Source organism: Pristiophorus japonicus, chromosome 6, assembly GCF_044704955.1.
Source record: "Pristiophorus japonicus isolate sPriJap1 chromosome 6, sPriJap1.hap1, whole genome shotgun sequence".
Taxonomy (NCBI): Eukaryota; Metazoa; Chordata; class Chondrichthyes; family Pristiophoridae; genus Pristiophorus; species Pristiophorus japonicus.
In genome coordinates this window covers 142,715,362-142,737,461 of record NC_091982.1, presented here as the reverse complement: position 1 = coordinate 142,737,461, position 22,100 = coordinate 142,715,362, and the positions used below count along the sequence as shown (strand labels likewise).

General features: G+C 47.2%; 1 protein-coding gene across 3 annotated transcripts in view; it reads left to right on the top strand.

Annotated features, from left to right (window-relative positions):
* farp2 (FERM, RhoGEF and pleckstrin domain protein 2) overlaps positions 1-22,100 on the top strand; it is a 125,766-nt gene that overhangs the window by 85,737 nt on the left and 17,929 nt on the right. For 2 of the 3 annotated variants that reach the window (XM_070883224.1, XM_070883226.1), the window contains exons 16-21: positions 374-611; positions 2,039-2,169; positions 3,661-3,729; positions 4,529-4,618; positions 16,365-16,447; positions 19,319-19,437. In XM_070883224.1, coding sequence (XP_070739325.1) covers positions 374-611; positions 2,039-2,169; positions 3,661-3,729; positions 4,529-4,618; positions 16,365-16,447; positions 19,319-19,437 — 730 coding nt within the window. Of the gene's footprint in view, positions 1-373; positions 612-2,038; positions 2,170-3,660; positions 3,730-4,528; positions 4,619-16,364; positions 16,448-19,318; positions 19,438-20,283; positions 20,448-22,100 lie in introns of all 3 variants that reach the window. The other variant, XM_070883223.1, reaches the window with a different exon arrangement.

Below are 22,100 nucleotides of genomic sequence, written 5' to 3'. Positions count from 1 at the left end.
CTTCTGATGAAGGTGTCAGACACTTTTGCGCAACCAAATTTAAGTTTCAATGTCTACGACAACAACAACTTGTATTTATATCGCGCCTTTATCGTCACAAGGCACTTCACAGGATGGTTTAAGACAAAACAAATAAATTTGACACCAAGCCACATAAGAAGAAATTACGGCAGATGACCAAAAGCTTGGTCAATGAGGTAGATTTTAAGGAGCGTTCAGGCAATAGAAGGCACGGCCACCAATGGTTGAGCGATTATAATCAGGGATGCTCAGGAGGGCTGAATTAGAGGAGCGCAGACATCTCGGCTGTGAGGCTGAGGGAGGTTACAGAAATAGGACTATACTTACAAGATTCCATCGTTTTTGCCTGCAGGAGTTCGCCAGCTACCTACAGAAACACGATGAGGTTCTCACCGAGCTGGAGAGGGCCACCAAGCGCTCAAAGAAACTGGAGGGTGTTTACAAAGAGTTTGAGCTGCAGAAGGTTTGCTACCTGCCCCTGAACACATTCCTGCTCAAGCCCATCCAGAGGCTGATGCACTACAAACTCATCTTGGAGAGACTCTGCAAGCATTATCATCCGGACCATCGAGATTACGGAGACTGCAGAGGTCAGTATCAGTGCGTGAGATGCTACCCTACACACCTCATGTCCAATCACCTGAGTGCCGAGGTTGGTATCAGTGTGATATATAATACAGGTAGGGTATCCCCAGGATAGTCAGACCCCATAATGATGGGCAGGCTGATGAAGACAGCAACCAGTGTGAGCATGCAGGGGCATCAATTTGTTTTATCACACACCCTTACCTGTCTGCACGAAAACATCAGCTGACTGATGTCTCATGGCCTGCGGGTAATGTGGGAGTGGCACGTCTTGGGGCTGGATTGGTGAATGTAGAGGGAGTGATGGGCACAGGGTCTTTCAGGCAGTGAAGTTAGACTGCAGCTTGTTCCACCACCAAGGCTCCATGTTGCCACGAATGTCGTATCTATAGTCTGTGGGCTAAAGAGTGAAAACAAAGAAAGCCTTGAATTTATATAGCACCGGACGTCTCAAAGCGCTTTTGGAGTGTAGTCACTGTTGTAATGTGAGAAACGCAGCAGCCAATTTGTGCACAGCAAGCTCCCACAAACAGCAATGTGATAATGATCAGATAATCTGTTCTTGTTATGTTGATTGAAGGATAAATATTGGCCAGGGCACCAGGGATAACTTCCCTGCTCTTCTTCTAAATAGTGCCATGGGATCTTTTACATCCACTTCATAGAGAGCAAACAGGGTCTCGGCTTATCGTCTCATCCGAAAGATGGCACCTCCGACAGTGCAGCGCTCCCTAACCTCTCCACTGCAGTGTCAGCCTAGATTTATGTGCTCCTGGAGTGGGACTTGAACCCACAATCTTCTGACCCAGAAGCGAGAGTGCTGCCCACTGAGCCACAGCTGGCACTGTATGGGGCCAGTACTTTGGGAATACGGAACAAGCCAGATTTCAGTAACTGAACAGAGTGACTATTTGCACTAGGTTTTTTCTGCACCCGTTTTCTCTGGACTCCGCCCCGACACCTCTTGCGCGTGCGCGATTCCTCGAACCCGAAACCGGAGGCGGAAGAAGTGCTTGCAATGACCGCGTTGTTCCCACTGCGTTGACCGAGCTGGGAGCTGTGGTGCTGATCTTCCGACCATATTGTTCCCACTGCGTTCACCTAAACCTCCTGACCGCGTTGTTCCGACCCTTGAATATAATGGAGAGCCAATCAGAGCATTTTTCTAGTGCAAATAGCTCTGTCCGTAACTGAATCGTCTTGGGTTGAACTGCCGAGAACATGAGGGTTTGTGAGGTGTGGAGGCGATTCTGCTACCATACAGGTGAAAAAAGCCAATCCTAGCAGCTGTGTGCAGTGTGTAACCGTGTATTGAATCTGCCCGAAGCAAATCCCCAGCCAGTCACAGACTGCTGCGATCAGCTCGGGAGTATTGGGTACTGTGGTGTTTACTGGCTGTTGGACAGATCTTGCTGCTGCTTTCCCTGTGCAGATGCCCTGAAGGAGGTCAGAGAGATGAGTGCGCAGCTGCACAGCAGTTTAATCAGGCTGGAGAATTTTCAGAAGCTCACGGAGCTGCAGCGAGACCTTATTGGCGTTGACAATCTGACTCTGCCAGGAAGGGTAAGTCCAGGAAATGTGGAGCGCTCGCCTTCTCTTGTTCCTGCTCCTCGACACCAATTAAACGCAAACCTTTGAAGGAGGAGGGAAATTCAGCCCAGAATGAGAGGGGATCTCATAGAAACAATTAAAATTCTGACGGGACTGGACAGGTTAGAGGCAGGAAGAATGTTCCCGTTGCTGGGGAGTTCCAGAACCAGGGGTCACTGTCTAAGAATAAAGGGTAAGCCATTTAGGACTGAGATGAGGAGAAACTTCTTCACTCAGAGAGTGGTTCACCTGTGGAATTCTCTACTGCAGAAAGTTGTTGAGGCTAGTTCGTTGGATATGTTCAAAAGGGAGTTAGATGTGGCCCTTACGGCCAAAGGGATCAAGGGGTATGGAGAGAAAGCAGTAAAGGGTACTGAGGTTGAATGATCAGCCGTGATCTTATTGAATGGCGGTGCAGGCTCGACGGGCCGAATGGCCTGCTCCTGCACCTAATTTCTATGTTTCTATGAAACTCTCCTAATTGAGTTTGGACATTCTTACCACAGGGTATGGTGGGTGTGGGTTCATGCCAGGAAACAAACTCAGAACTCAGCACAAACAGGGATTTGACTCTGGGATGCCAGAATGGTGGAACTGTCACACTAGTGCAGTGGGGGTTGCCTTCTAGGGGTTAGGCATTCGTAGGGGTAGCTTTTATCTTCCTGCAAGGTCCTAATAACCCTGGGGAACACCACTGTATACTTCCTTCCAGTCTGAAAAACAACCGTTCACCACTGCTCTCTGCTTTTTGTCTCTAAGCCAATCTTGTATCCACACAGTCACTGCCTCTTTAATCCCCGTGGGCTTCAGTCTTGCTAACAAGTCCATTATGTGGCACTTTGTCAAACGCCTTCTGAAAGTCCACATGCACAACAGCAACCCCGCTGCCCTCATCCACCTTCTCCGTTACTTCAGCAAAGAACTCAATCAGGTTTGTCAAACACAAGTGTGCTGTTGGCCTGGCTGGTGTTTGAATTGTTGCACTATCACAGGATGCTCCATACTTTGGAGGGTAGAGCGGGAGGGCAGCAGAACATTCTCTTGTCACTGACCAGGATAACTGTCACTGCTCTTGACTGGCCCTTGACCCGTGATTCGACATCTCTCTCCCCTTACACTGCACACGAGCGTAAGAAAGAAAGAGACACGTGCATTTATATACACCTTTCACAACTTCAGGACATCCCAAACCGCTTCACAGCCAATGAAGTACTTTTGAAGAGTAGTGACTGTTGTAATGTAGGAAACGCGGCAGCCAATTTGCGCACACAGCAATGGGATTGTTGACACCAAGGAAGTGAGGCCGAAATAGCAAGGGTTGCCACCTCTTGTGGATGGTCACATATATGGATGAAGCGGGAGGAGACGACCGGGCTCAGCTGTGATGTCTTTCAGTCATCACTCAGGTGGAGAATGCACATTGGGCAACTTAATTATAAACTCCTGTGTTTCCTGTTCCCTCAGGACTTCATTCGGGAAGGCTGTCTCTATAAACTTACCAAAAAAGGTCTGCAGCAGAGGATGTTTTTCTTGGTAAGTGTTGGTACCATCGACTAGCCATGGACATAAGGGAGCTGACCCTGTCTCTCTCCACTGATTCTCCTGTTTGTAAGGGAACAAGCCCTCTCACTGGCCTTATCCCACTGTGATTCCCCTGTATATAAAGGTGCCTGATTCTCAGCTTGCCCCTTTGTATTCCCACATGTGTAACGCTCCCTTGCACTGTCAGTCATTGTCAGTTCATCTGGCTGTGAAGGGTTTCTCAACCACCTGAGCACCCTGAAACGTTGGTAATTAACTCCATTATATATAATAATGGTGATTACGCCTTTCAAGGACTCTTATCGGCTATGCATAGCATTTACATTCTCCCACACTCATACCCTCACCGCTGATTCCCCTCTATGTAAAAGCAACTATTTCAGTTCGATAGATGTTTGGGTGTGACGGGGAGCTTGGGTGTGACGGGGAGCTTGGGTGTGACGGGGGTGTGGAGGTCCCACGTGGTCGCTCAGCGGCGTTTAAATGGAAAAACCGCACAAGTGCGGAAATTTGAGTGGGCCACGCAGCTTAATGGGAAGATTGAACCTGATCCCAACCCCTGGGACACACCACTGTATACCTCCCTCCAGTTTGAAAAACAACCAATCACCACTACTCTGCTTTCTCTTTTGACATGTTTCGGTTTCATCGTGTTTTAAGGCTCTCTGCATATTTCCCTTTGGTATCTCTGAGTGTGGTGGAATTGCTCAGTTTGATAGCTTGATCTGTTAATTTTTCTCTAAATGGTGAGCCACATTGTAGGACTCACTGCGTCTGTCTTGTCTCCTAGTTCTCCGACATGCTGCTGTACACCAGCAAAGGAGTGACGGCCAGCAACCAGTTTAAAGTGCATGGCCAGCTGCCGCTATACGGGATGATTGTAAGTATACAGAGAGAAGCTTTAACGTTCTTGTGACAAGGATACACTAAATGTTTGGACAGTTGCTTGATGTATAGAATGTAAAGAACCCTTCATGAATGGAGCTGTTAGGAATTGTCTCCAGGAGCCAACAATCTGAGTTGTCCGAAGATCAAGTCTCTGGGGATTGTGTCTGTCTTCCACACATCGGTCTGTCTTGTTCTGTCCATCCCTGTCTGACTCTCTCTGTCTTTCTTTTATTGAGAAATCTGATGGCAAGATCATGCCGTGCAAGGCACCAACCAGGTTGGAAAGTATAGGATCGAGGATGTAGGCTGAGAAATTCCGTTGCGCCCTGCTTGGGGTCGATAATATCCGCGAGGCGTGAAAATTCCGCCCCGCCCTCGAAATTGGGGTTACTGCCCCCGAGAGGAAGTGGATCACAAAACAACACGCTCCACTTCCTGTCTGGGGCGCTAATGGGGCGGACGGATCAGGAGCTGGGTGCAGTGCTACGCACTGGGCTGTGTAGCGCTGCCGCGTAGGAGGGGCTCTCCCCTTCATTAAAGGGAAGTTGCCCAAGCTGCTAACTTTGCAGCATCCGAACTGCACCACTGGGGAGTGGGGGTGCCCTGCCACCAGCCAGGTACTCAAGCGGAGACTCAGGCTACCAGATCACGGCATGGACCCCACGTTCAAAGCAGCAATGGGCCACAATAAGTAAGTCGCCACATTTTTTATGGACCCGTCCACCACCTCCCCTTTAACATGCAACCCGCGAGCCTCTGCCGCCCCGTTCACGTTGCCTGAAGCTGTCACTGTCATCGCCCGCCGCAGCTTCAGGGGACGCGGGCCATTTTTTGTTCCAGGGCGAAATCGGGGAGCTGCGCACAGCGATGACGTTGTCACCGCCAGCAGGGCGGGGTGCTACCGGTTACCGCCGCCGCTAAACTCCTGCAGAATTATGGAGAGTCATTCCCACGCAGTGCCCGGGCGGAATGTCGGTAGCGCCCCCGGGGGTGCCATCGGGAGCCGCAAACTACCCCAATTTCTCCCCCTGAGTAAGTCGGGAAGTAAGGATTAGGTGACACCAGGCTTGGCTTTTAAAAACCTATACTTGTCGGTGGGAGGAAAGACTGAGGGAAGTAAGGAGATCGACAGTTCTGAGGTCTGGGAAAAGTATCTCGGAGGCGATGACAAGGATGCGAGAAGGAAACATGTTTGTTAGGAGGATGCAGAGAGAAAATATTCACCATAATAGTATTGATAAAACAGCAAGGGAGAGCTTGGAGCCTGCAAGGGAAGAGGCAATGGCAACTAGCTTTTTCTTGTGCCCTGTCCTGGAGAGAGAGGATGCTCCAGATATGGCTGGACTTCAGTTCCTTATTGAGCACCTGTAGCATAGAAGGCTTAAACACACACCCAACACCTTTTAACACCGAGTTTACTGTAAGGAGCAAAGAAGACCAAGTAGGATTGTGCTGCTGGTAATTCTTGGTGCATTATTGGGCCGAAAATTGGGGTCGGACGAACCCCTCCGAGCCCCCAAAATTCTATGATAATATCTGGTGGTCTCGGAGGAAGGTAGGATTTCGGTGGGAGGCCTTCATTCCCTGTGCAGCGTACGGGGATCTGCCTTCGAGGTACATGCGTATCTGCTGGGATCACATGGGCCGGGACCACCAATCACGATGCACTATTCTCATTGACGATAATGGGAGCTCCGTTTGTACGGGCTCCCATTACTATCGATGAGAAAACCTCCCCAAAATAAGAAACACAGCACAATAAATTTTAAAAATCACCTCACATATTTAAAATTAATTGAAATTGAAATGTTTTAGGAAAAAAAAGTTTTTTTGAATTTAAAAAAAAAGTGTTTTAATAGTTAAAAATAAACTTACCTTAATGGACAAGGTTTTTAATATAAAAATGAATGATTAAATTTAATTTTTCTATATTTTAAAAGTCTTAAGTAATCTATGCGCCTGCTTTTACCAGGCTTAAGGGTTTGAAGGACATTCACTGGGCACGAATTGGGCAAATTGCCCAATCTCTCCCGCGCGGATGTCATTCTCCTGGGGATGCGTAGGATCTGTCTAAAGAATTTTTGACATATTGGTTCTCAGCATCGCACGCCTGGAACCGCACATCGTGCACACCCGGGGAGGCAGCAATTTTTGGCCCAAGCTGTTCTGTTGTATCAACAAATACCCATATCCCAAACATTAGTATACATGTGGAGCCTTGGTATTTGCCATAAACTGGTCAGAGAAAATCTAATTGCTGACAGCCCGGCTTTCTTTACATGACTCTAGGAATCAGAATGTAGCATAATGGAGCAATGGGCAGCCTTTAAAGAGAAGATGGTCCGGGCGCAGTCTAGGTGCAATCCCACAAGGGCCACCAAAGTCAGAGTTCCCTGATGACAAAGGTGTTAGAGAGCAGGATGAAGCAGAAAAAGGGGGTGTGTGATAGATGTCAGCTCAATAATACAAGGGAGAATCAGGCTGAATACAAAAAGTACAGAGAGGTGAAAAGTGAAATAAGGGGGACAAAGAGAATAGATTGGTGGCTGGCATAAAAGGGAACCAAAGGTCCTCTATCGGCATATTAACAGTAAAAGAGTTGGCAGAGGAGCGGTGGGGCCAGTTAGGGACCAAAATGGAGATCTATCGGTGTTGCCAGAAGGTACGGCTGAGATACTAAATGTCCTGCATCGGTGTTTGCCAAGGAAGAGGACTTTGCCAAAGCTACGATAAGCGAGGGAGTTGTCGGGATACTGGCTGAGATAGCAATAGATAAAAAGGAGGTGCTAGGAAGGCTGGCAGCACTTAAAGTGGATAAGTCACCCGGCCCGGATGGGATGCATCCTCAGTTGCTGAGGGAAGTAGGGTAGAAATTGTGGCGGTGCTGGCCACAATCTTCCAACCCTCCTTAGATACAGGGGTGGTGCCAGAGGACTGGAGGTTTGCAAATGTTACATCCTTGTTCAAAAAAGGGGAGCAGGAAAGACCTGGTAATTACAGTCCAGTCAGTTTATCGTCGGTGGTGGGGACGCTTTTAGAAACAATAATCCGGGAGAATGCGGTGGTGAAGAAGGCAAATGGTATGTTAGCCTTCATAGCTAGGGGATTTGAGTATAGGAGCAGGGAGGTCTTACTGCAATTGTACAGGGCCTTGCTGAGGCCTCACCTGGAATATTGTGTTCAGTTTTGGTCTCCTAATCTGAGGAAGGACATTCTTGCTATTGAGGGAATGCAGTGAAGGTTCACCAGACTGATTCCCAGGATGGCAGGACTGACATATGAGGAGAGACTGGATCGACTGGGCCTGTATTCACTGGAGTTTAGAAGGATGAGAAGGGATCTCATAGAAACATATAAAATTCTGACAGGACTGGACAGGTTAGATGCAGGAAGAATGTCCCTGATGTAGGGGAAGTCTAGAACCAGGGGACATAGTCTAAGGAGAAGGGGTAAGCCATTTAGGACTGAGATGAGGAGAAACTTCTTCACTCAGGGAGTTGTTAACCTGTGGAATTCCCTACTGCAGAGAGTCGTTGATGCCAGTTCATTGGATATATTCAAGAGGGAGTTAGATATGGCCCTTACGGCTAAAGGGATCAAGGGGTATGGAGAGAAAGCAGGAAAGGGGTATTGAAGTGAATGATCAGCCATGATCTTATTGAATGGTGGTGCAGGCTCGAAGGGCCAAATGGCCTACTCCTGCACCTATTTTCTATGTTTCTATGCCACTTGGACAAGCATGGACTAATAAAGGAGAGCCAGCACTGATTGTTAAAGGCAAATCATGTTTGACTAACTAGATTGAGTGTTTTGATGAGGTGACACCGGGTGGATGAGGGCAGTGCAGTTGATATGTATATGGACTTCCAAAGGGTGTTTGATAAAGTATCACATAATCGGCCAGGTTTCCACCTATTTCACCAGCCTTTCTTTTATTGAGAAATCTACATTGATGACAAAGTCCTGAAGTATAAGGCACCAACAAGGTCTCTGTGGGACAGCTCTCCCAATGTTGGCACAAGTCTCCAGATATTAGTGAGGAGGACTTAGCAGGGTCGACTGGGCTGGGTGTACCATGGCTGGATGTACCACTGCAGGGTCGACTGGGCTGTGTGTACCATTGCTGGGTGTACCACTGTAGGTTTCGACTGAGCTGGGTGTACCACTGTCGGCTTCGACTGAGCTGGGTGTACCATTGCTGGGTGTACCACTGTAGGGTCGACTGGGCTGGGTGTACCATTGCTGGGTGTACCACTGTAGGGTCGACTGGGCTGTGTGTACCATTGCTGGGTGTACCACTGTAGGGTCGACTGGGCTGTGTGTACCATTGCTGGGTGTACCACTGTAGGGTCGACTGAGCTGGGTGTACCATTGCTGAGTGTACCACTGTAGGGTCGACTGGGCTGGGTGTACCATTGCTGGGTGTACCACTGTAGGGTCGACTGGGCTGGGTGTACCATTGCTGGGTGTATCACTGTAGGGTCGACTGGGCTGGGTGTACCATTGCTGGGTGTACCACTGTAGGGTCGACTGAGCTGGGTGTACCACTGCAGGATCGACTGGGCTGGGTGTACCATTGCTGGGTGTACCACCGTAGGGTTGACTGGGCTGGGTGTACCATTGCTGGGTGTACCACTGTAGGGTCGACTGGGCTGTTGTGTACCATTGCTGGGTGTACCACTGTAGGGTCGACTGAGCTGGGTGTACCATTGCTGAGTGTACCACTGCAGGATCGACTGGGCTGGGTGTGCTTTTGCCGTATCCGCGTCGGGTCGATGTTGAGTGGTCTGACCGGTTTCATTCTTATACTTTTTAGTAGCGGTTTGATAAAACTAGGCCATTAACAGTCAACCACGTTACTGTGGGTCACATATAGGCCAGACCGGGTAAGGACGGCAGATTTCCTTCCCTAAAGGACATTAAATAACCAGTTCGGTTTTTACGAGCTTCATGATCACCATTACTGATGCTAGCTTTTTATTCTAGATTTATTTAATTAACAGAATTCAAATTCACAAACTGCTGTGGTGGGATTTGAACTCACATCTATAGATTATTAGTCCAGGCCTTGGGATTACTGGTCCACACATGTACTTGCTTGTTGTCTCTATCCCACACAGAAATATTTCCATTCTCCTTGGTTCTCTCATATCTGTACTGCAATGATTAACCTCGTAATGGTTGCGCTGACAACAATTTAATATGGTGAGAGGGCTGTCCTGTCAGATTGAGTAGAATGGGCCTATACTCTCTGGAATGAGGCGATCTCATTGAAATGTGTAAAATTCTTAGAGGGCTTGACCGGGTAGATGCTTGGAGGATGCTTCCCCTGGCTGGAGAGCCTAGAACCAGGGGTCATCGTCTCAGGATAAGGGGTCAGCCTTTTAAAACTGAGATGAGGAGAAATTTCATCACTCAGAGAATGGTGAATCTTTGTAATTCTCTACCGCAGAGGGCTGTGGATGCCGAGTCATTGAGTATATTCACGACAGAGACCGACAGACTTTTGGACACTAAGGGATGTGGGGATTGGCGGGAAAGTGGAGTTGAGGTCAAAGATCAGCCATGATCTTTTTTATTTATTTGTTCATGGGATGTGGGCGGAGCCGGCATTTATTGTCCATCCCTGATTTCCCTTGAGGAGGAGGTGGTGAGCCGCCTTTGTACAATTGGGTGGCTTGCTATGCCCTTTAAGAATCAACCACATTGCTGTGGGTCTTCAGTCACATATCTGCCAGATCGGGTAAGGACAGCAGATTTCCTCCCCTAAAGGACATGAGTGAACCCGATGGGCTTTTACAACAATCCGGCAGTTTCATGGTCACCATTATTGATACTAGCAATTTTTTTAAAATTCTAGATCTATTTATTAACTTAATTTAAATTCCCCAGCTGCCGTGGTGGGATTTGAACTCGCGTTCGGATCATCAGTCCAGGCCTCTGGATGATTAGTCCAGTGACATAAACACTATGCTACCATACCCTTATTGCAGAGCCGATGGGCCACCGCTGTTTCTCTAGCCTCGTTAACATGACACGTGCCAGTTGGGAACTGTCCCCAGTGAACCGTCACCATTATCTTCAGATAATAAACCAAAGTCAGTGAAACTCACTGAAATCACCGCCAAACGTGGACATTTAGTTCACCCTCTGTACAAGTCTTTATTGGCAGGGATTCATTGTGCAGCAACCTCCTCACTCTGCTCTACATTATGGTTTTCTTTCTTCCTTCTGTGTATTTGCACCGTTGCCAGCTGATCGTGCTAGAGCCCCCGGTGAGTATTGAATAATGCGGATGTTCTGTGAGCGTGCAATTCCCTTGCTTCTCACAGCAACTGTTGAATTAAGCAACAGCTGCTCAGTGTAGATCCTGCTTACACTTAGGACCTTTGTGCAAGATGAATACAGATTTAGAAGATCTTTGAATGTGTTGTGATTTAAAGACATAGACATTTTAACCTCTTATTGCCTCTTCCCTTTTCCTCATGTTCTTAGATCCGGTTAAGCAACGCCCCGATTTCAAAATTCTCATCCTTGTTTACAAATCCCTCCATGGCCTCGCCCCTCTCTACCTCTGTAATCTCCTCCAGCGTCACAACCCCCGAGATATCTGCGCTCCCCAACTTCTGCCCTCCTGCGCATCCCTGATTATAATCGCTCAACCATCGGTGGCCGTGCCTTCTGTTGCCTGGGTCCTAAGCTCTGAAACTCCTTCCTTAAACCTCTGCCTCTCTACCTCTCTACCTCTCTTTCCTCCTTTAAGACGCTCCTTAAAACCTGCCTCTTTGACCAAACCTTTGGTCATCTGCCGTAATTTCGTCTTATGTGGCTCAGTGTCAAATTTATTTGTTTTGCCTTATCATCATCATAGGCGGTCCCTCGAACGAGGATGACTTGCTTCCACACGAGTTCACAGATGTTTCAATGAAGGACCCGATGTTCCAGTCATGAACTCCAATTGAGGGGGTGGAAGATGCCTGTGCGTGGATTTTTTTAATGTGTGGTGACCATTGCACATCGGCCACCACACGGACTCGACAGAGCTCGGTCTTTATCCAGTGGCAAGGGCTAACCAAGACAACTGGGGACTTGCTCTGCTGCACGGACCTAGTGCACACACATATCGCAGTGTGGGCTGGCCCGTGCTGCCCCTGGGCCTTTGGCTCTTCTGGGCCCTGTACCCTCATTTGTCGCACCTCTGCCACGATTTCTCGCCGCTCCTCCGCCACAAAAACACTCGCCACACCTCCGTCACGGTCTCCCGCCTTTAACCAGAAACTCAACTAGCCCAGCCACATAAATACTGTGGCTACTAGAGCAGGTCAGAGGCTGGGTATTCTGTGGCAAGTGTCTCACCTCCTGACTCCCCAAAGCCTTTTCACCACCTACAAGACAGAAGTCAGGAGTCTGATGGCATACATGCCAGTAACACTTGAAGCTCAATACCAACCAGGACAAAGCAGAGTTTTGGAAAATGTCTGAGTATTCTGGGATGGATACCATCTGAGCCTGGAGACTTTCTGCTTTTAGGACCATTAAGACTTTTAACCATTTCCTTTTGAATATTTATCTTCAGTCGGGCTTCTTTCCCACCTTCCTACAGTCTCATTTTCACCATTCTCTGTAAAACGGACACAACATATCGGGCACCTCTGCTGTTCCCTCACTCAGTACAGGTTGAACCTCCCTTATCGGGAACACTCGGGACCTGGCCTGTTCTGGATAAGGGATTTTTCCGGACGAGGGGTGGTCACGTTAAATTGGATGGTACAGGTACTGAGCAAGGGAATATCGGGGCTGGCTGGCTTGGGGCTGGGAGTGCGGCGGGGGGTGCGCAGGCCAGTGATTTGCGGGAATGGGCAGCGAGAAAGGACTTTGATTTGTTCATGTCGGAGTTGTGCACATGCGCCACCCTGTTGCTGGGAATGGTTCTAGACGAGGGGTGGTTCTGAATAAGGGAGTGCTGGATAAGGGAGGTTCAACCTGTACAACATTATATCCCTTTACTTGCATGCCTTTGTGTTATAACACTGCTGTGAAGAACTTGGGACGTTTTACTACGTTAAAGGTGCTATATAATTACAAGTTGTTGTTGTTTTGACTGAATGCTCTGTGCCTTTGTTGCATTGCTCCAAACCCTCCCCAATTGGTCTCCCTTTGTCCTCTTGTTCTTTATTCTTTTGATTAGGTTTCTTCCCGAGCCATTTTTCTTTTAACCTGAATCAATATCAGCCTTCATTGTCCCGTCCTTTCTGTTACTGAATTGGTCTCCATCTTGCTCCTAAATTTGTTGAATGACTCTTCATTTTGCTGTCTGATTCCCAGTCCATGACCTCCACCCTCTTGCTTCCAACTCCATTGCATTTGTCTAATTTTAAAATTCATCACTTCAGTAGCTGGATATTACAGTAGGAACATAGGCACAGGAGGAGGCCTTTCAGCCCTGCGAACCTGTTCCACCATTCAATTCGATCATGGCTAATCTGTATCTTAACTCTCATCTACCAACCTTGGTTCCATATCCTTTTAATACTCTTACCAAAGATTTTCAATTGACCCCCAGCATCAACAGCTTTTTGGGGAGAGTTTGTGATTACCACCACCCTTTGTGTGAAGAAGTGATTCCTCGTATCACCTCTGAATGCCCTAGCTCTAATTTTAAGATTATGCCCCCTTGTTCTGGACTCCCCACCAGAGGCAATAGTTTCTCTATCTATCACATCAAATCATCATCTTAAGCACTTAGATCACACTCTATTGTTCTGCACTCTAGGGAATAAAAGCCTATTCTCATAATTCAACTTTTTTAGCCTCAGTATAAAACATATAAAATTGAGAGGCAGGAAAGACCAGTTGCCCCACACCACGGCAGTCGGAGCATCATGACTAGACACTTCCGAGCTCCCTCTTGAAGATCTGCAGAGAGCTAGCAGCCATCCCACCCGAAATGCAGCCGGCAATGTATTCCAGAGGCTCACAACTCTATAATATTCAGTCTATTCCTACTCTTACATAGTTTAAACTCAGGTCCCTGATCCTCCCCAATCTGTTAAACTGGAATAATCTACCAAAAGGGACTCTATCTAGCTTTTCATTGTTTTATGGACCTCTATCGGGTCAGGTTATTGACCACATTGCTCCAAAGTAAATAGACCAAGATCCTTGAGCCTGTCCGAGTAGCTGGGGTTCTTTATGCTTGGAATCATTCTTACATAAGAACATAAGAAATAGGAGCAGGAGTAGGCCATTCAGCCCCTCGAGCCTGCTCCGCCATTCAATAAAATCATGGCTGATCTGATCTTGGCCTCAACTCCACTTCCTTGCCCGCTCCCCATAACCCTTGACTCCCTTAGCATTCAAAAATCTGTCTATCTCCACCTTAAATATATTCAATGACCCAGCCTCCACAGCTCTCTGGGGGAGAGAATTCCATAGATTCACAACCCTCTGAGAAAATAAATCTCTGTTTTAAATGTGCGACCCCTTATTTTGAAACTATGCCCCCTATTTCCAGATTCCCCCATGAGGGGAAATATCCTCTCTGCATCTACCCTGTCCAGCCCCCTCAAAATCTTAAATGTTTCAATAAGATCATCTCTCATTCTTCTAAACTCCAATGTGTATAGGCCCAACCTGCTCAACCTTCCTTCAGAAGACAACCCCTTCATCTCAGGAATCAACCTCGTGAACCTTCTCTGAATTGCCTCCAATGCAAGTATATCCCTCCTTAAATAAGTAGACCAAAACTGTACGCAGTACTCCAGGTGTGGTCTCACCAATGCTCTATACAGTTGTAGCAAGACTGCCCTAGTTTCTTGTACTCTCCTCTGGACCTCTTCCAAGGCCATCATATGGGGGGACCAAAACTGGATGCAGTACTCTAGATGCAGTCTGACCAGTGACCTGTAGTTTCAAAATCACGTCCTTCGCTTTATACTGAATGGTTCTGTTACTACAACCTGTTAGCTTTAGCTACAGTTTCTCTACATTGGCCATGAAACTTCACTGATCTGTGCACAATAACACCAAGATCTTTTTCTCCCTCAACCTCTTTCAATATTGTCCCCTGAAAATATGTGTATTCTATATTGGCCCTGCCAACATGGTATCATTCTGGTGAATTTGTGTTGCACCTCCTCCAAGGCCACTATCCTCCCGGAGGTGTGCTGCCCAGAACTGAACGCAGTACTCTCAATGGGGTCTAACCAGAGCTTTATATAACTATAGCATGACCTCGATCCCTTTGTATTCCCGCCTCCTTGAGATTAAGGCCAACATTCCACTAGCCTTTTTAATAAGTGTTTGTACCTGTACTTTAGTTTTTAGTGAAATCTCTCTGCTTCTTCACTGATCCTAGCTTCTCACCATTTATCTGATCTATCTTTCTTAGGTCTAAATTAGATGACCTCACACTTTCCCACGTTGAACTCCATCAGCCACAGTTTTGCCCACTCGTCAATCTATTAATGTCTCTTTGCAACTTTCTGAACCCATCGACACTATTCACTGAGCCACCTAACTTGGTGCCGTCAGCCAACTTGGATATATGGCTCTCTATTCCTTCATCCAAGTCATTTATACATAGTGAGAAGCTGATGCACCAGTACAGATCGCCAGGGAATCCCACTCGTCACACCCAGCCAATTTGAGTACATACCAATTATCCTGTCTCCTACCACCTAACCAATTCCCTACCCATACCAACAGGTTGCCCTTAATTCTATGCTCTTTCATTTTTGCTAACAAAATCTGTTGTGGAACTTTACCGAAAACCTTCTGGAACTCCATTTTAATAACATCCATAGACACTCCCTTATCGACCACATTAGTGACCTTCTCAAAAAATTCAACTAAGCTCATTTGCCATGACTTACACTTTACAAATGCGTGCTGGCTCTCTCTGATCAGTACATATTTGTCCAAGTGCTCAGTCACTCTGTCCCTAATGACGGATTCTAGTAACTTCCCCACAACAGGCATGAGTCCAACAGGCTGATCATTTCCTGGTTCTCTCTCTCATCCTTCTTCAGGAATGGAGTGGCACGGACAGCTTTCCAATCCATGGGAACAGTTCTTGAATCAAAAGAATTTTGAAAGATCATGACTCGAGCATCTACATTTCCTCACCTACTTCTTTTAATACCCTGGGCTGGAAACCATCACGTCCTTGAGATTTGTCTTATCTTCAGTCTCATTATTTTCTTCATTACCGTTTTTTAGATTAAACCTAGTAAGTTCCTTTCCTTGATTTATTTTTTATTTTTCCTCGTATCTCTGGTACATTATCCTCACCCTCTACAGAGTAATTATTTAGCAAGTTTGCTATTTCCTTATTTTCAATTACAATATCACCTGCATCTATCTCCAAGGGATCTATCTACATTACCCTTGGCCACCCTTTTTCTCTTCGTATACTTGTAAAAACCTTTAGTGTTATCCTTGATATCCCTCAAAAGTTTTTTTTGTCATATTCCCTTTTTGCAGCTCTTCCCAATTTCTTTAAATTCCTTTTCTGCTCTTTCTATCTCTCCCAGTCTATGGGATCGCCACTATTATTTGCCTTTTGTCTCAGCCCTTTTAGTTTTATACTATCTCTCACCTCTTTTGCTGACCAAATGTCTTGAGATCTTTTACCTTGGGAACCTTGGTTCAAATGCAACTCAGGCATTTACATTGTCTGAATGTGGTTGCTGTGGGCTCAGTGTGGTGCACTTTGTTACAGCTATTTATCTTTGTAGATTGAGGAGAGTGAGAACGAGTGGTCGGTTCCACATTGTTTCACCATATACTCCGCTCAGAAGACTATTGTTGTAGCAGCAAGGTAAGTGTCTCAATTATTAGGCTTAGATTGTTTTATTCTCGATATTATTCCATGGTTACCTTCCCCAGCTCCTCTTCACAGTAGCTTGCAGGATGGGCCAGGGTTGCTGATGGAGGATGGTGGTGAATCCATGGCATCACTCCACAGATGAACAGAAGGGATTGTGCCAGGGTGCAGCTTAAAAGATGGACAGGAAGTGGTGTGACCTCTGTTACTTTCTCAATGGATGTATAAGAATGACCACAACATGTCTCTCAGATTACCGATGGGGGTGGGGTTACCTCGAATTCCCTTCCCCAATGAATAAACTAAGAGGAATGATCCTGGTGTCTTATTTTGTTGATGGCACTCAAGGGCGGAGTAGTGACCTGAGAATCCCACCTCCGGGATTGTCCACAGGTAAAGGCCTGTGCCACATGTGTGACTGTATATATGTACAATAACGTGTGCGTATACCTCCGCCCCTGCCTCAGCTCATCTGCTGCTGAAACCCTCATCCATACCTTTGTTATTTCTAGACTTGACTAATCCAACGCACTCCAGGCTGGCCTCCCACATTCTACCCTACGTAAACTTGAGGTCATCCAAAACTCGTCTGCCTATGTTCTAACTCGCACCGAGTCCCGATCACCCCTGTGCTCGCTGACCTACATTGGCTCCTGGTTAAGCAATGCCTCAATTTCAAAATTCTCATCCTTGTTTACAAATCCCTCCATGGCCTCGCCCCTCCCTATCTCTGTAATCTTCTCCAGCCCCACAATCCCCCGAGATGTCTGCACTCCTCAAATTCTGTCCTCTTGAGCATCCCTGATAATAATCGCTCAACCATTGGTGGCCGTGTCTTCAGCTGTTCGAGCCCTAAGCTCTGGAACTCCCTTCCTAAACATCTCTGCCTCTCTACCTCTCTTTCCTCCTTTAAGATGTTCCTTCAAACCTACCTCTTTAACTAAGCTTTTGGTCACCTGCCGTAATTTCTTCTTATGCGACTCGGTGTGTCAAATTTATTTGTTTTGTCTTATAACACTTGGGAAGTGACTTGGAATGTTTTACTATGTTAAAGGTGCTATATAAATACAAGTTGTTGTATGTGGATATAAGTATACCCATTTCAAGGTATGCCTGTGTAAGTGGCTTATGTGCCTGTATTGTGCTGTGTAAATGTTTCAGTACATGTTTGTGAATCTGCTTCTTTGGCTGCGTCATGATTATGATGTGTACAGATGTGAGTGATCCTGTGGGTGTGAATGTAAAAATGTGAATGAGTGCGTGTGTTCTATGCATATACCTGTAAATACGATCACGTATATATCCAATGTGATCATATTTACAGGTGTTGACTATTTATTCAGCTCTTGTAGCCACCAGAAATTCAATAGCTAGAATCACTAGACCAAAAGTGACCCATTTAGTTGTGAACTGATTTGGTGTGTAAAAGGTGTTGTATTTCACAAAGTGTATTATGAAGAACTCAGAGTCCAATACCGTTACACTTGAGGGGTAATATTATGAATGTACACTCCCAGCACGGAGCTTCACCCAGTGTAGGCCCATGCAGCAGTGTCTGGTCTCCAGTCGTCTTGGACCCCCTTGCCACTGGACCAAGACCTTGCTCTGCTAAGTCCGTGTGGTAGCCAGTGTGCAACAGCCACCCCATGTTAAAAGAACTCACGCACAGGCATCTTCCACCCTTCAAAATGAAGTTCGGGACCTGGAACGTCAGGACCCTCATGGACAACCCCAACAAATGCCGCACTGCCATCGTTGCTTAGGAACTCGGACGCTTCGATGTCGACATTGCCGCCCTAAGCGAGACCCAGTGGGCAGGGAAAGGCCAGCTCAAAGAAGGTTACACCTTCTTCTGGAAAGGCAAACCAGAGGAAGAACGCTGCCTCCATGGAGTTGGCTTTGCCATCAAGAACGAGCTGGTCGACCGCCTCGGAGACTCCCCCTGCGGGATCAGCGAACATCTCATGATCTCCGGCTCACCCTATCCCGGAACCAGTGCACCATGGTCATCAGCGCGTACGCCGCAAACACTCGACACAACAGATGAGGCCAAAGAGGCATTCTACTCCAGCCTCGAACAATCTCTGTCTCGACTCCCTACGGACAACAAACTGATCCTCCTCGGTGATTTCAACGCCAGAGTCGGTAAGGACACAGACCTCTAGGGAGGCGTGATCAGCAGAGAGGGGGTAGGGAAAACCCAACTCCAGCGGTACCCTGCTCCTGACAAAATGCCTCTCAGCCCTAGATGCATGATGGAGATAGATCAGAGAGGTGGAAGACAAATAACCACAAAATGGGACTAGGTATCTGGGGCCAAATTTGCCCTCTACCTGAAACGGGGCACCCCTTCTGTTGTTTAGGTGTTCCATCTGCCCCAATGCACGGGACGGATATTCTGGCAATTTTCAGCTCTTTGGTTTCCGTTTCCGGTCGGAGCGGTGTTGGTGTCGGGCGAGGGACGGAAGTGTGGGGGGGTCGGAGCGGCCGCTACCAGCGGGGCGGAAGTGGGGGCGTGTCGGAGCAGCCGCTACCAGCGGGGCGGAAGTGGGGGCGTGTCGGAGCGGCCGCTACCAGCGGGGCGGAAGTGGGGGCGTGTCGGAGCGGCAGACTCTCCAAGCCATCAGCATGTCACTGACACGTCACAACGTCCCTCCCCATCAGTTAGAGGGGAGGGCTGCTCCGCACTCTGCAGCCACTTTAACAGTAGGCCACCAGGGAGGGTTTCGGCCGGGCCAGCAGCTTGGCGCCCTTTAGTGCAGTCACGCCCCTTGTCGAAAGGGGCAATTTCGGCCCACCTGAATTTACAATTTATTGGGAACACCAGTGTAATGGTGTAATCCTTTCTCTCGTTCCCTTTCTTAGCTCCCGAGTAGAGATGGGGAAATGGATCGAGGACCTGAACATGGCCATTGAGGTAGTGAAGAAGTCAAATGAGAAGAGAGCCACAATCCTGGAGACCAACGTCTGTGATCGATCAAATAGTAAGTTACTCAGTGAGAGTGCATGCAGTTGGTCAGTATTCTCAATATATCATCACTGGAGGCTGAGAGAAGGAGAGAGCAAATTGTAGGGGCCTTGTGTTTAATTCTATTCCCGAGCCAACCCTACCAGATATATTTCACAGGGAAGTACTCTTGTCACGTCCACTAGAAGATGCATCCTGGAATCGTGTACTTCCTCACGTCTGTATTGCCCCTGTTATACGTTTTGAGGGCTTCTCCTCAGCTGTCGGAGAGAGACGATGAGGCACAATATACTGACTTGCCTATCTTTAATTGAAAGATAGGCAAAGTTCAGTGCGCTCCATCTTCAAGCATGTAATTGCAGTGCCTAGCTGAATGCTAGTATTCCTGCTTATCCTGTAGTACCAAAATCCCTGCATATTCTAAATGACTATAGAGGCATCTAACTTCTCTATGGCCTATCTAAAATTCAAGGTCCAAATGGATTATCCAATGGAAGTTAAAGATGCAAACCTCCTGTACTCCAGTTCTGAGTTATGTAGTAGAAGTGAAGTACCGAATGCTCCCAATGGATTCTCCAATAGGAATCAAGAACCCAGTCCTTCCAGTATCCAAAGACTTGATCCTCCCAATAGATTGTCCCACAGGACGCCATCACTGATGAACTCCACGTTGTTGGTAACAAATATTTGATATACCCTAAATGTTTTTGGCAGTAATTACAATCTTTGACTTGTCAGTGACCACTACTTGATTTTAATTATGGTAACGGATAATAGCTTGACAGCATCCTCCTTTGTTTTAAATAAAAAACTGACAGCACTACTGTTGTTCCTCTTTCTGCGTTTATCCGAATGTTCCCAGGATCTTCAGACGAAGTGTCACTGGAGCAGGAATCTGAAGACGACACTCACTCCTCCCACAGCTCGCTGGACAAGCAGACCCATCACCGTGCCAACACCACAGTGCACGTGTGCTGGCATCGCAATACGAGTGTCTCCATGTTGGACCACAGTGTTGCAGTGGAGGTACCCAGCAGGGCACTCTCACCAGCTCCTACACCTCAGGATAACCCAGAGCAGTGCATCGACTACATGCACCCATCCGACCAGCTAAACCTCTTATATCGACATTCAATTCTTTTTGCCAGCAACTGCCTTGGGCTTTCTAAATTAAATTGTCAATGTAAAAAGAAACATGGCAGGGTTTATCTCTATAATTCACTGCGCAGCCTCTGAGTGGGAAGTACAAGATTTTCTGGGCTGTGAAGCTCTGCTAAATTTTGGGTGACCGGACTCTGATTCTATGGCCTGTTGATTTTGCTTTCAGTTTAGTGAATTCCCATGCATTTCTCATCTCCAGAGGTAGCGGATGTTCCCCGGTGCCCATGGGCCACAGACGTGGAGCACCTACTTCCATCTTATGGTCTGGTCCAGAATTGGCAAGACTCACCCACGGAAGACGAAAGTTTGAAGGTCGGGTGAGGTTGCAGTCCATATCTGTGACCAGAGCTGCAGAACTTAATGCTGTGCCACTAAACCAACAGTTCTAAAGAGTGTGCAGGGACAGAGGGACCTGGGGGTTCATGTGCATAGATCTTTGAAGGTGCCAGGACATTTTGAGAGAGTAGTTAGCAAAGCATATGAGATCTTGGGCTTCAGAAATAGAGGTGTTGAGTATAAAGCTCTGGTTAGGCCACAACTGGAGTATTACATCCAGTTCTGGTCATCACATTTTAGGAAGGATGTGTAGGTCCTCGAGAGGGTGCAGAGGAGATTTACCAGAATGGTTCCAGGGATGAGGGATGTTAGCCTCACAGTTAGGTTGGAGAAGCTGGGGTTGTTCTCCTTGGAGCAAAGGAGGTTGAAAGGAGATCCTATAGATCCTACAAGATTATGACTGGTTTGGATAAGGTAGTCAGAAAAAGGCTGTTCTCATTAGCTGATGGTACAAGGACTAGGGGACACAGATTTAAGGTTTTGGGCAAGAGATACAGGGGGGATGTGAGGAGGAACTTTTTTACGCAGCGAGTTGTAATAACCTGGAACTCGCTGCCTACGAGGGTGTTGGAAGCGGAGATGATCAGTGATTTCAAAAGGAAATTGGATAGGCACTTGAGGGAAATGAACTCGCAGGGCTACGGGAATAGAGGCAGGGGAATGGGATTGACTGGATTGCTCTGTAGAGAGCCAGCATGGGCCGAATGGCCCCCTTCAGTGCCGTAATGACTCTATGATTAAATAACGTCTAAAACTACTGGATTCCAGGAAATTGCCCATTTGGAGCCAATGTGTTGTGAACAGGGAGAGAGGTTGGGGTTGAACAATCCCCAGCCTGTTCTTCGGCACAGATAGTATTGCAGTTTTGGGTTGGTGTTAGCCCATTCGTGTGTATGTGGGGCAAGACAGGGCTGTAGGGCGGGGGTTTAAACATTCCGATTTACTCTTGTCTCCATAACTTTTTATTTCAGGCCATACTTGTGGTCCTGACCTACCAGATTGAGAAACACAATTTTAGTTCCTAAAAGGAAAAAGCTTTTGTATATGCTTGTATGGCGTGAAGAAAATGCTGCTTTTTGGAGTGCTTTTAATTTCCATGACTGATCCTGGGGCAAAAATCAACGGCCAAGGTGGAGATAGACAGATTTTTGAATGATAGGGCGGTCGAGGGTTATGGGGAGC